General features: G+C 44.6%; 1 protein-coding gene across 4 annotated transcripts in view; it reads left to right on the top strand.

Annotated features, from left to right (window-relative positions):
• ENOX2 (ecto-NOX disulfide-thiol exchanger 2) overlaps positions 1 to 15,313 on the top strand; it is a 292,330-nt gene that overhangs the window by 108,917 nt on the left and 168,100 nt on the right. For all 4 annotated transcript variants that reach the window (XM_029607117.1, XM_029607116.1, XM_029607118.1 and 1 more), the window contains one exon: positions 3,689 to 3,895. In XM_029607117.1, the coding sequence (XP_029462977.1) occupies positions 3,689 to 3,895 (207 nt within the window). The remainder of the gene's footprint in view (positions 1 to 3,688; positions 3,896 to 15,313) is intronic.

Raw genomic sequence — 15,313 nt, 5'->3', positions numbered from 1 at the left:
TGACAGTTTCACTCAGAGTTCACCTCAGCGCTATCTCAGCTTATCATTCTTTACACAACGATGCGCCGATCTCTACTCATCCGCTTATCTCCAGATTTATGAAAGAGGTATTGTGACTATGTCCGCCAGTACGAAAACCACCTGTACCATGGGATTTTGAACCTAGTTCTTGAACAACTCATGCTACCACCCTTTGAACCACTTGACACCTGTCACCCCAGATACCTGGCGTAGAAGGTATTTTTTCTGGTAGCGCTTGCCTCGGCTAGAAGGATCAGCGAACTACAAGCTCTAGTTCACTATTCCCCCTACCTGATTTTCTACCACGATAAAGTGTTTCTATGTCCACATCATACTTTCCTATCAAAAGTGGTTTCGGCTTTCCACCTCAATCAATGCATAACTCTACCAACATTTCATCCTCGTCCTCATACTGATGATGCCCAACGCAGACTACATACGTTAGACTGCAAGCGAGCGCTGGCATACTATAAACAACGTACTGCCTCTGATTCCAGATCTTCTCAACTCTTCCTCTCCTTCAATCCGAACGCACCAGGCTTACCGGTATCAAAAAGAACTTTGACATCCTGGATCACAAATTGCATCCAATTCTGCTACCGGCGACGTTCAGAACAGCTTACAACGTCGCCAAAAGCTCACCAAATCAGAGCGGTAGCGGCTTCCATTGCCCACCTGCGTGATGTACCCATAGTAGACATTTGCAAAGCTGCAACCTGGTCATCACTTCATACCTTCACTACTCATTACTGTTTAGATAAACTCGCTGCAACAGATGCATCCATGGGCAAACAGATTCTAACAGCAGGCACCTCCTAAATATTTCCTGTCAACAAGGACTGTCTGCGATATACCTTGGCAACTTGAGTAGTCAAAGCATACAACACTTAATAAACAATAAAGCTCAGGTTGCTAGCTGGGGACTCCTAGACAGCATGGCTAATTCATCTTGCTTATCTATGTGAAAAGAGCAAGTTTGCTTATCGTAAACGGTGTTTTCCATAGATAGCAGATGAATTAGTCATGCTGACCCTCCCGCCTCCTCGGGCAGTCTTGCACTATCTACTTGCTTTATCACGGACTGAGGAGACTCTTCACAGGGGAGGGGGAGGTGCCAAGCAGGCACACACTACAGCAAGACTTAAGACTTTACTTTGAGAGCTCCGCCACCTACAGGACGGGAGGGATGTCCAGACAGCATGGCTAATTCATCTGCTATCTACGGAAAACACCGTTTACGGTAAGCAAACTTGCTCTTACCACTCCAAAGTGGAAATGATTCATCACACAAAGTGATGTCGTCATTAAAACATTTTATCAAATGGCTACAGTGCTGTTATGACAGGCAAAGAAAAAGGTTAATATACTCAGAGCCTTCTGCCTTGTGTAAAGAACAACCTCTTATCTAATGTTTATCTATGTTCCATTTGACAGATATAGGGGGCAATAATGAAAATTTCCATGGGTAAAACTCATTATTGCCATCCACTACATGGGTAGAAGTAAGTGTGTATTTCAATAATGCACCTACTTTTACCCACATAGGTTTTGTAGGTGTTCCTGGGACAGGGTCAGGTCAGAAGAGGTAACTAGGCAACTAGTTTTGCCTTTGAAAAGTATCCATACAAAAAGCACAAATTTATGTGGTATGAACATGTAGGAGGTAAACACATAGGAGAGAACAGAGTGCAGAAGAATTGGCTAGGTGTGAGCACAGGAATAAGGGGAGAGGGCTTAAGACAGAGAAGGATTTGAGAGAAATCATGGAGAAAGAAGAAGAAATGAGAGAACATGGAAGGGGAGAGGAGATAAAATATATAGGAGGAAGATGGTGAGGGAGGACAGAGGAAGAGAGAAGACCATAGGAGAAATTAGAAGAGAAAGAAGAGAGGTGGTAGAAAGAGGGAAAAGAGAAAAGTAGTAAAAAAAAAAAAATACACTGCTGAAGGAAAGGGAGTTGAAGAAAGAGGAAGGAGGATAGGAAGAGAAAATGAAAAAAAGAAATGGACATAACCAGTGAATGAGAAAAAAGAAAGACATGCAGAGCCAGAAAATCAAGCTAGAGGCAGCAAAGATTAGAAACTGTTTTATTATTTGAAAGAGAATTTAGCTGAATTGCTAAATGTATAAAACATTCTGGATCTCCCAATTCAGAGTATCAGAACCTGGATGTATCTTCCATTGGACACAGAAATTAAATTGGTTGATTTGGCTTCATCTAACACACATTTAATCTGCCATCTCTGAAGAGAATACCCTTTATTTCTAAATGTGTGCACAGAGTTCTTATATTTAGTGGTAAAAAAGAAATGTAGTTAGTTATCAGGATATTCCATATTTTGAGAGTAAATTACAGATTTTCCTCTCTTCTCCCTATAAACTACTTGCTCGCTGCTAGCACTTTAAATATTTAAAATTGTTATGTATTTTATTGGATGTCCATTTTTTATGGGGGAGAAGATATGAAATGCATGAGTATGTGTGTGAGGGATGGTGGGGGGAGGGGGGGTGCTGGTCTGTGGCATACTTATAGGCCTGGGCTCCAGTCTTTTAAGTACCTAGCAATACCTCTGAGGAGGCCCTTAAGTACATTGATTCATGTATGTCATTTTCACTCTATAATTAGCTCAGAGGGATGCAAATTCAGACTGGGTTGACCATGGTGAAGATATCCATACAAATTCCAGCCTTCCATGAAGTTTCTGTTGGGCAATATTTAGATGTGATTGCCCTTGCTCAGTGCCCTCCTACAAAGTATAGTTGTCTAGAACAAGTTTGAGCTGCAGCTTTCATTGAATAAAAGAAAAATAGGTGAGGTTATAGGAATGTATTATCTTTGAAGAGAAGTGAAATCTCTTTATTTGGGTCAAAATAGTACTTAATTTTTACTATGCTGGGGAACTGATTACAGAAACATAGGGCCGGATTTTCAAAGCCCTACGCATTCCGGGCCTATTTTATAAAGGCCCGGGACGTGTCTAAGTCCCGGGGCTTCGAAAAAGGGGTGGAGTGGTCCATGGGGGCGGGGTCGGGCTCCCAGCACAGTTGCCATTTGTCGCTGTGCCAGAGGATTGCGTGCAGGCAGTCTGCCAGTGCACGCAACCTGCGCCTGCCCAGAGGCAGGCGCAGAAGGTAAAACAAAAGTCGGGGGGGGGGGGGAGGTTAGGATAGGGTTAGGAGGGGGATAGGTTAGGGGAAGGGGTGGGAAGGTTAGATTAGGGGGTTAGGAAGTTCCCTCTGAGGCCGCTCCGAAATTGGAGCGGCCTGGGAGGGAACTGGTGTAGGCCGCCGACACCTGATTTTATAACATGCGCGCGCATGTTAGAAAAATCGGGCATCCATGTGTGCGCGCTGGGTAGTGCTCGCACATGTACGCTCACGCGCTTCTTTTAAATTCTACCCCATAATGTTTGTGGAGGGCGGGGCAGTGGGGTTTTGTCTTTTGAATTATCACGTACAAAAAGCTATTGAGCAGTTTGAAAGTTTAACTCGTTTGATTTTTTTTTTTTTTTGCGTAAACAGTTATGAGAGGTGTGTGTGATTGATTGGGCGGTACTTTGCTCTATGTTGGCAGGTGCAACACACCTTGTGACTACTACTTTAAAAAATGTGCATTGTTTTTTCTATTTTTGACTCTCTCAAACTGATCTTTCCCCCTGTTTTTTAGATCTCCCTTCTCCTGCCACCAGGGAAAGGCCACCAGGATGTAAAACTGTGTTTGTGGGTGGACTGCCAGAAAATGCCTCAGAGCAGATCATTGTGGAGGTGTTTGAGCAGTGTGGGGAGATAATTGCCATTCGCAAGAGTAAGAAAAACTTTTGTCACATTCGCTTTGCAGACGAATACACCGTGGATAAAGCACTCTATCTCTCCGGTAGGTCCTGGGCAGGGTTACATTTCCATTCAGAAACTAGTTTAAATGAAAAAGATTTTGTATATTTGTGATTAATGATGTATTTGGAGGACAGAGGACTTTCAAACTAATATGTAACTGAATGCAGATGTATGGTAATTTGCAAGCATATTTGTTTATACAATATATTCAACTCTGTGCTGACATAATTGCTATGAAATAGATTATTTTCAATTTTTTAGTACATCGAGGGGGTAAAAGGGGCACTTAGAGATCGAGGGGTTAAAGGGGCACTTAGAGAAGATAAGGCCATCGCAGAAAGATTAAATGATTTCTTTGCTTCGGTGTTTACTGATTTCTTTGCTTCGGTGTTTACTGAAGAGAATGTTGGGGAGGTACCCGTAATGGAGAAGGTTTTCATGGGTAATGATTCAGATGGACTGAATCAAATCACGGTGAACCTAGAAGATGTGGTAGGCCTGATTGGCAAACTGAAGAGTAGTAAATCACCTGGACTTGATGGTATACACCCCAGAGTTCTGAAGGAACTAAAAAATGAAATTTCAGACCTATTAGTAAAAATTGTAACCTATCATTAAAATCATCCATTGTACCTGAAGACGGGAGGATAGCAAATGTAACCCCAATATTTAAAAAGGGCTCCAGGGGCGATCCGGGAAACTACAGACCGTTTAGCCTGACTTCAGTGCCAGGAAAAATAGTGGAAAGTGTTCTAAACATCAAAATCACAGAACATCTAGAAAGACATGGTTTAATGGAACAAAGTCAGCATGGCTTTACCCAGGGCAAGTCTTGCCTCACAAATCTGCTTCACTTTTTTGAAGGAGTTAATAAACATGTGGATAAAGGTGAACCGGTAGATGTAGTATACTTGGATTTTAAGAAGGCGTTTGACAAAGTTCCTCATGAGAGGCTTCTAGGAAAAGTAAAAAGTCATGGGATAGGTGGCGATGTCCTTTCGTGGATTGCAAACTGGCTAAAAGACAGGAAACAAGAGAGTAGGATTAAATGGACAATTTTCTCAGTGGAAGGGAGTGGACAGTGGAGTGCCTCAGGGATCTGTATTGGGACCCTTACTTTTCAATATATTTATAAATGATCTGGAAAGAAATACGACGAGTGAGATAATCAAATTTGCAGATGACACAAAATTGTTCAGAGAAGTTAAAAACACAAGCAGATTGTGATAAATTGCAGGAAGACCTTGTGAGACTGGAAAATTGGGCATCCAAATGGCAGATGAAATTTAATGTGGATAAGTGCAAGGTAATGCATATAGGGAAAAATAATCCATGCTATAATTAATGTTGGGTTCCATATTAGGTGCTACAACCCAAGAAAGAGATCTAGGCGTCATAGTGGATAACACATTGAAATCGTCGGTTCAGTGTGCTGCGGCAGTCAAAAAAGCAAACAGAATGTTGGGAATTATTAGAAAGGGAATGGTGAATAAAACAGAAAATGTCATAATGCCTCTGTATCGCTCCATGGTGAGACCGCACCTTGAATACTGTGTACAATTCTGGTCGCCGCATCTCAAAAAAGATATAATTGCGATGGAGAAGGTACAGAGAAGGGCTACCAAAATGATAAGGGGAATGGAACAGCTCCCCTATGAGGAAAGACTAAAGAGGTTAGGACTTTTCAGCTTGGAGAAGAGACAGCTGAGGGGGGATATGATAGAGATGTTTAAAATTATGAGAGGTCTAGAATGGGTAGATGTGAATCGGTTATTTACTCTTTCCGATAGTAGAAAGACTAGGGGGCACTCCATGAAGTTAGCATGGGGCACATTTAAAACTAATCGGAGAAAGTTCTTTTTTACTCAACGCACAATTAAACTCTGGAATTTGTTGCCAGAGGATGTGGTTAGTGCAGTTAGTATAGCGGTGTTTAAAAAAGGATTGGATAAGTTCTTGGAGGAGAAGTCCATTACCTGCTATTAAGTTCACTTAGAGAATAGCCACTGCCATTAGCAGTGATAACATTGAATAGACTTAGTTTTTGGGTACTTGCCAGGTTCTTATGGCCTGGATTGGCCACTGTTGGAAACAGGATGCTGGGCTTGATGGACCCTTGGTCTGACCCAGTATGGCATTTTCTTATGTTCTTATGTTCTTAAGAGGTAATAATTCTGACTTCTGCCAATTCACTTTGTAACCAGAGAACTGAGAGAAATCAGTAATCAAATCCAAAAGAAATGGCACAGAAAGTTCTGGTATTAAAATAGCCGAAGGGGAACACATCCAATAATATACAAAAAAAACATTTTATTATAAATTTTACACAATTAACATTTTGCAAAATCAGTTTTTTAAGAAACAAAGATTCAGTTTTTTAAACAATCCATACATGTACCCTACACTTTTTCCATTAGATATATGTTCATATAAATATACACATCACAAACATCAATTCTCGATCTGAAACCACACACCACTACCATTCACACTACTCCCATAATTTTGCATACAGAAAAGCATATTCAATATCATAAACACAGTCATAGTGAATATATTATCCCAGGACAAGCAGGATGCTAGTCCTCACATATGGGTGATGTCACTGACGGAGCCCTATTGTGGGAAAATTTTCTGTCAAAGTTTCTAGAAACTTTTGACTGGCCCTGTGAGGCCACTGAGCATGCCCAGCATGCCATGATATTCTCTGCTACATGGGGCCTCTCTTCAGTCTTCGTTTTCCCGCGCTGCTGCAAGGATCGCGGAGATAGGAGTCCTGTGAGTTTTCCTCACACATTCCTGACTGAAAAAGTCATTATTTTTCAAATTTTCTCTCCCATAAGGGATTTCTCTCTCTTTTTTCCACCGGATGGTGTGAATTCGGTCTCGTTTTTACTGTAAGTAAAAACTTTATTTCTCTCAGAAATTTCCCCCCTTCAGGCTTTAAAAAATGCCCAATGTGCAATCACACTATGTCTATCACAGACCCACACCTTGAGTGTGTTCTCTGCTTAGGCGAAAAACATGATGTCTCCTCCTGCCAACAATGTGCAGAAATGACTCCAAAAGGAAGGAAACTTAGACAGGAGAAAATGGAACACCTCTTTCACTTGCAACTCCTTCCTTCTCCTTCGGCGAAATCGTCCCCAGCAGGAGTTTCCAAAAAAGTCTTGCTGAAAAAACCTCGTCTGGAGGGTTCGGGTGATCAGGCATCGCCATCACCGTCGACGGCGTCGATAAAGTCGGTAATCGATCAAAAGCCCAAACATAGGCATCGATACCGACACACACCGACACCAGCGTTAACTCCCTCCCCGGGAGAACCGAGTGCAAAGTGGCACAAAGATAAGGAAACTCCGCCACGTCAGGGCCTAAAACATCAGTGGAACCCACACAGCCATCGCAGGAAGTATTATCCACTCCTCCACCGCCACTGCATACAGCTACTCCATCCGTGCAAGCTGTATCGCAGGATTTGTCCGCTTTGATAAGACAGGCGGTGCTCCAGGCCCTAAAAGAACAAATTCCGGCGACTGCACCGATGCCGGCGATGATGCCGGTGACGTCACCGATGCCAGTGTCAACATCAATGCCACTATCGATGCCAATGTCGGTGACTTCACTTTTACCAGTCACCATGCTGATGTCGATGACCCTGTCGGTTCCGGCACCGATGCCAATCTTTACGCTTGCACCGATGCCAGGCACTAAACCTAAAACAACTATGGTGATTTCGAATCGACCACCGAAGGCATTAGTCTCATCTTCGATCTCGAAGCCTTCTCCATCAGTGCCTCTCCTTACTGGGGATCCAGGACACCCAGAGTCAGCACTACATCAAATAATAATGAAAAGATATCAGGATCTACTTAATTCTCTCCCCTCTAATCCAAGGGAAAAACATCTTGAGGAGTCATATCCTGAGGATCCATTGCCAGGACTTTCTGGCATTCCTCTACCACCTAGGACTTCAACAGCTTCTCACCAAGCCCAAGGATATGACACTTGGAGTGACACAAATTCAGAAACTTCATCTGAGGACTTTGTCTTCTCCATCTCCACCAGATCCACGAAAGAAATCTCCCCCAGAAGATTTTACTTTCACAACTTTTGTCCAGGAGATGGCTGACACCATTCCATTCAAATTAGTTACAGAGCAGGATACCAGACAACAAACCCTGGAGGTACTTCAATTTGTAGACCCTCGAAAACAAGTGGTAGCAATACCAGTGCATGATGTTCTCCTAGACTTGCAACATCGTATTTGGGAACATCCCTGCTCTGTGCCAGCTGTCAAGCGAATGGACAGTACATATTTGGTGCAATCTGCTCCTGGTTATCAAAAGTCGCAGCTCCCTCACCACTCAGTAGTGGTGGAGTCGGCACAAAAAAGATAAAGAATTAGACCACATTCATTGAATCCCCCAGGTAAAGATCACAGGTTTTTAGATTCCCTGGGTCGTAAGGTCTACCAAGGGGCCATGTTGAATTCTAGAATCTTTTCATACCAACTCTACATGACTCAATATCAAAGAGATTTGTGGAAACAAATGCAAGACTTTGTTCCATCTCTTCCATCTCAATACCAAGAAGCAGCCCAGACCATCATTCACAAGGGTCTGGAGGCAGGAAAACATGAGGTCCATCGGCCTATGATGGATTCGAAACAGCTTCCAAGGTAGCTGCATCAGGAATCAGTGCCAGAAGATGGGCATGGCTTAAGGCCTCAGACCTTAGACCTGAGGTCCAAGATAAATTAGTGGATCTCCCTTGTTTAGGAGATAACCTTTTTGGATCCAAGGTCCAGGATGCAGTGGCTCAACTAAAGGAACACACTGAAACCCTGAGATAGCTTTCCTCACTTCCACAAGATCCCCCTACGCACTCTGGATGTAGGCCTCAACGAAAAGAAGCTAGAAGACCTTTTTACAGACAAAGGAGGTACTATCCTCCTACATCTAGAGCTAGGCCTTCTAGACCTCAACCAAGACAGCCGAGGTCGGCTAGGCCTCAACCTGCACCACAGACTGGGCCTGCTACTGGTTTTTGAAACCACTTCCAGAGAACACAGCCACCTCTCCAACCCTCAGCCAGACCTTCCAGTAGGAGGCCGGATATCCAAATTTTACAACAATTGGAAACCAATAACATCAGACCAATGGGTTCTGGCAATAATATCTCGAGCATACCAACTCAATTTCCTCTCAATTCCCACCGATTTTCCTCCGAGCCATTTCCATCTCAGCGAAAATCACATGATTCAATTGCAAGTAGAATTATCCACCCTTCTGAAAACCAGGGCTGTAGAGCCGGTATCCCGGTCTCAGAGGGGCAGAGGATTCTATTCCCGTTATTTCTTCATTCCAAAGAAAACCAGAGGCCTTCGTCCCATGCTAGACCTCAGAAATCTCAACAAATTTCTAAAGAAAGTAAAGTTCAGGATGGTTTCTCTAGGCACCATGCTTCCACTTCTTCAAACAGGAGATTGGCTTTGTTCTCTGGATCTACAAGACGCTTACACTCACATTCCCATCTTCCCTCCTCATTGCAAGTACCTGAGCTTCATGGTGGGTCCTCAACATTTCCAATACAGAATACTGCCATTCGGCCTTGCCTCTGCTCCCAGAGTATTCACCAAATGTCTAGCAGTAATAGCAGCACATTTGCACAAACAAAGTGTCCATGTTTTTCCATATCTAGACGACTGACTCATCAGGAGTCAATCTCTACGAGGAGCTCTCGCTTCTCTCAATCAAACAATTACTGTACTCCATTCAATGGGATTTCTCATCAATTATCAAAAGTCCCATCTTACTCCTCACTTGCTTCACTTCATAGGAGCAGAATTGAACACCATCCTCTCAAGGGCTTTTCTACCCGAGGACCATGCAGAGACACTTTCCCTTTTGGCAAACTCGCTACGCTCAAAGAAACAAGCAACAGCTCATCAGTTTCTAACTTTACTGGGCCACATGGCCTCCACAGTTCATGTCACTCCTATGGCACGACTCGCCATGAGAGTCACCGAATGGACTTTACAATCACAGTGGATCCAAGCCATTCAACCACTACATTCTCCAATTCAGGTCACCCACCAACTATGTTCATCTCTAATATGGTGGGCGACCAAGGACAACTTGCGCAAGGGCCTACCCTTCCAGCAACCTGTTCCACAGATAACGTTAACTACAGATGCATTCACCTTAGGTTGGGGAGCTCACATAGACAATCTCCAAACCCAGGGTACTTGGACAAAACTCGAAGCAACATTTCAAATCAATTTCCTGGAACTTCGAGCTATACATTATGCTCTGCATGCATTCAAGGACTGCCTTTCACACAAGACTGTTCTCATTCAAACGGACAACACAGTAGCCATGAGGTACATCAACAAACAGGGAGGTACGGGCTCGAATCGCCTTTGTCAAGAAGTTGCACAGATTTGGGGCTGGGCCTTAAATCACTCAATGTTTCTCCGGGCCACTTATCTGGCAGGCATTCCCAACGTAGTGGCGGATCGAATCAGTCTTCAGTTCCAACCACACGAATGGTCCCTGGATCCCTCAGTAGTGACCAGGATATTTCAACGTTGGGGACAACCAACAATAGTTCTCTTTGCATCACATCTGAATCACAAAGTAGACAAATTCTGTTCTCTACACAAACAGAAGAACCAGCCAGCCGAGGACGCCTTTGCTCGCCCTTGGAACTCAGGCCTTCTATACGCGTATCCTCCAGTACTGCTCATAACAAAAACTCTAGTGAAGCGACAACAGGACAAAGGGAACCATGATTCTCATGCTGCTGTTCTGCCAATTTTATTTTCTGATGATGCATTATTTCTCTTTCTTTCCTTTGGTCTGATTTATCTTCCTGTCGTCTGATTTGGAAATGTAATGCTAGGCTTATAGAGGATCAGCGATTTGTACAGCACATTCAAGGCCTATTGGGATGCTTATTTTAAAAGAAAATCAGACTTATAATGAAGCTGAAATATCAATATAATAAATTAATTGAGACAGCTGGAAAGCATATATCTACAAAAAGCTAGGTGTTACTCAGAGGACTGCTGATCACTTACCTAAAACAGCATAAGGAAACAAAGTGCATTCAGGCTATATGGGTAGATTCAAACTCATTGGTTTCTTCTGATAATGGAATTTTGGAGCAATTTAAATCTTTTTTTCCTCTTCTTTTTATACTTAAGAGGTAGGGTCTATGTCTTCTTTTGGTGCGGTTTTTTTTTTTTTTTTTCATTTGCAACATCTTTCACTTGAAGTGGATAGGCTAGGGTTAGACTCCCCTATAACAACTACTGAAATTCGGACTGCCATTAATTCTCTGCAATCAGATAAGTCTCCAGGTCACGATGGTTTTTTGATTAAGTTTTACAAGGCTTTCAGTCAAATCTTAATACTTAAATTACACACCTATTTTTGTGATATATTGGAGAATAGGCTGATTGATGTCAGTTTCAAAGAGGCAAGGCTCATTGTCTTACCAAAACCTGCGAGAGATCCCTTATTGTTATGCCCGGTTGCAGACGACTGCAACCGAGCTTACTTACATCCTGCACCGTTCTCCAGCCCTCCCCGGGTCTGCTCATGGCACAGGCCAATCTCCACCACTGCGTTCTCCATGGCTCCTCATGGCTCCTCGTCGTCTCTGGGCCTTCCTAGGTGCGCGCGCGCCACGGGGACCTCCTTTGAAGCCTCTTCAGCGGGAATCTCGGGGGCATCTCTGTTTGATGTCATCGGATCAAGGTACATAAGCTCCACCTTTGCCCTCAGCTAGCTGACTTGGCAACAAGTTCCGTACGTCTCAACTAGCTCCTGCTCAGTGTTCCTGTGGCTACGCTGTTGGACTCTGTTGGACCTTGGACTCTGCCTGGTACCCCCTCCTCGGGGGCCAGTGAGCGCTCTCTCGGGGACCTTGTTTCCTGGCCTACCCTGCTCCTCGGGCTAGTCCTGCGCTTCCTCAAGTCCTACTCTGCAAGGCTCCCCGCTCCTTGGGGCTGCCCCCTGGAACACCTTTACCACTCAGGAGTTACCCTAGTGCTTCCCTGTTCCTCGGGATTGTGCCTACGTACTGTGTTGGACTGTCAGCGCTTCCCCACTCCTGCGCCCTCGTACTATACCAGAGACTCTCACAGCAGCATCCCACTCCTCAGAGCAGTGCTCTCCTGGTACACTGCGACTGTCCGCGCCTCCCCGCTCATCAGGGTCACCTTGCATGCTACTAAGACTGCCAGCACTTCCCCGCTCCTCAGGGCTGTGCTTCTCTATCATTCAGAGACTGTCTGTGCTCCCCGCTCCTCGGGTTGCAACATACGTCATCATCGGAGACCTGACTCGGGCTTCCCTGCTCCGCGGGTTGGCCTATGTCACTTCAGCTGCACCTCCCTCGCTCTGCAGCTCCGCCCCTCTGGAGTGTCTCTCTGGTATACCTCTTACACGCCAGTCTCAAGCCTTCCCGCTCTGCGACCTGCCTGGTGCCTTCCCCCTTGGGGGTCTCAGTCCAGGTATTACCTTCAGCCTGCTTGTCTGCTAGGGAATTCCTCCTGACTCCTCGGGACCTCTCCATAGTCTTACCCAGAGCTTCCTGCCATCCCTGACCTCGCCTCTCGACGGTGTGGGCCTGTGGGGCCCCTCCCCACAGGTGGTAACAACTCACACCTCGGGCCAAGGGTTCACATACCCACAAACCATAACACTTATTAATTTCTAATTATAGACTTATATCTCTCCTTAATGCAGATTATAAAATTTGTGCCAAGATATTAGCTAATAGGCTAGAGAATCTCATTGGTGGCTTGATTCATATGGATCAGTATGGTTTTCTTTCTGGTAGGTATGTTGCTTTCTGGGAGGCATGCTCAGTTTTTTGGTTTAGTTGCTATTTTAAAATCTGTTTCTAAACCAGTGATTGCCCTTTCACTGGATGCCAAAAAGGCATTTGATTGAGCAGAGCGGCAATATCTTTTTGATGTTTTACAATGGTTTGGGTTTGATGATACATTTATTTCGGCAGTTCGTTTGTCATATTGTTCCCCTCGTGCTAGAGTTTTGACCAATGACATGCTCTTTGCTCCTTTTCAGCTATTTAGTGGTACTAGGCAGTGCTGCTCCTCTCCCCTTTTTTATTTACTCTAGCATTGGAACCATTGTTGCTAGTTATGACAGTAATTTTAAAATGAGCTTCGTGCCCCTATATATGTGCGTATCAGTGTGAGAGCGAGGATAAACTGGAATTTTTAATCAGATGCGCACTTGCACACGTATGCTTTAAAAATGCACCAACCGCAGATAAAGTATGCTCCTAATTTTAAGCGGGTACTCAAGCACAGCTAGGACATGTTTGTCATAGGAACTTATCAGCTTGTATGCACATGTCAGTGAATTTTAAAACATGCTCACGCGAGGCTAATTCCCAGGTTTCCAATTAGTCCACTAGTTTGTCCAGCTAGTGAGGTCCTTCAGACTCTTCTGGTTCTCTAACCGGCACGCTGCCCTGTTGAACTGGACCCCTCACTCTGTCCTCTAATCGGAGATCTATACAATTGCTCCTCATCTTGCGTACGTGCGCTGTGGTTTTTGGTTTTAAAATTCAGAATTATGCGAACAAGTGCTGGCCCCACCCCTTTTCTGCCCCCCCCCCCCCCCCCTTATTCTTCTCACATGCACGGGTTCATACACATGTATTTTGCAGCTTTTTAAAATCAGTGTTGCTCACATGGCCCACATATGCACATGTGAACGTTTTCTTTTAAAATCAACCTATATATACACTAATTTGAAGATTATAGGCATTATGTATAAAGTTAAAGAGTTTAAATTGTCAGCCTATGCTGACGATCTTCCTGTGTAAGAGATAACTTCACAAAGCAAAATTGCTTACCTTGTAATAGGTGTTATCCCAGGACAGCAGGATGTAGTCCTCACATATGGGTGACGTCACTGACGGAGCCCTATTACAGGAAAACTTTGTCAAAGTTTCTAGAAACTTTTGACTGGCCCTGTGAGGCCATTGAGCATGCCCAGCATGCAAAGATATTCTCTGCCACAGGGTTTTCTCTTCAGTCTCGTATGTAGCAATAAGCTTTAGCAAAAATAAAATAATAAAAGGTGAACATACCCAACTCCGCGGGGTGGCGGGTGGGTTCTGTGAAGACTACATCCTGCTGTCCTGGGATAACACCTATTACAAGGTAAGCAATTTTGCTTTATCCCAGGACAAGCAGGATGCTAGTCCTCACATATGGGTGATTAGCAAGCTAGAGGCTAAGTCATTTTATAGAAGGTTGGGACGTCGCAACCAACCCTGATCCTGAGTTATGAGAGTGGGAGCTATACCCAGGCGAATGGGATCCCTGATCGAAAGGTCTAGAAGTGTGGGAAACCATACTTGTCAAGGCCAATACGGGGCTATGAGATGAAAGGTATTGCCCTAACAGTTAACTTAAACTTGGCCTCTCCCTGTGAATCATTAAAAAAAAAAAAAAGTCAGCATTTATGGATAAAAGACCCCCTAATTCCAGTACCATTGGTCAGACTGTGAATCTGTAAGAAAGCTGTGAAAATGAACACCAAAGAGCATTCTAAGGAAATTAAAAATAGTTTATAGACATGCACAAGATAGGAAAAAGCTATAAAATAATATTCAAGTGCTTGAATGTTTGAGTGAGCACTGTTGATAAATTGTAAGGAAATGTAAGCTGCATCATACCACCCACACACTGCCTAGACAAGGCCCAGGGCCGGAGGAACCACTAGGCAAGCTAGGGCCTGTGCCTAGGGCGCCGAGACTTAGGGGGCACCGCGGCAGGCAGCAGAATTTTGAAAGGGCAAAAAGTGCCCTTTCAAAATTCTGCCAGCCCCTGACTCGCCTATGTGGAGACCAAGCCCCGAGACTTAGGGGGTGCCGCAGCAGGCAGCCAGCTCCCGACTCGCCCTGCCTCCCCGCCAGCGCCACCCTCCCGACACCCCCGAGTAGTCCAGCGGAGGTCCCGGGAGCGATCTGCCGCTCCCAGGGCCTTGGCTGCCACTAAGCAAAATGGCGCCGGTTACCTTTAGCACCTACCATGTGACAGGGGGCCAACCAATGGCACCGGTAGCCCCTGTCACATGGTAGGGGCTGAAGTCCACCGTCGCCATTTTGCTTAGTGGCAGCCGAGGGCCCGGGAGCGGCAGATTGCTCTTGGGACCTCTGCTGGACTACTAGGGGGGTGTCGGGAGGGTGGCACTGGCGGGGAGGCAGGGCGAGTCGGAAGCTGGCTGCCTGCCGTGTCGCCGCCTAAGTCTCGGCGCCGATCTTCTTTCTGTGAGTGTGTGTGTATGTGAGAAAGGAATCTGCCAGTTTAAAAAAATGAAATATGATAATATATATACCTCAACATTTGAAAAGTTGGATGAAAGATGAAATTACTGAATTTTAAGCATCCCTCTTCTGGAAAATAACA

The sequence above is a fragment of the Rhinatrema bivittatum genome, chromosome 6 (genome assembly GCF_901001135.1).
Source record: "Rhinatrema bivittatum chromosome 6, aRhiBiv1.1, whole genome shotgun sequence".
NCBI lineage: Eukaryota > Metazoa > Chordata > Amphibia > Gymnophiona > Rhinatrematidae > Rhinatrema > Rhinatrema bivittatum.
This window is presented reverse-complemented; position numbering and strand designations above follow the sequence as displayed.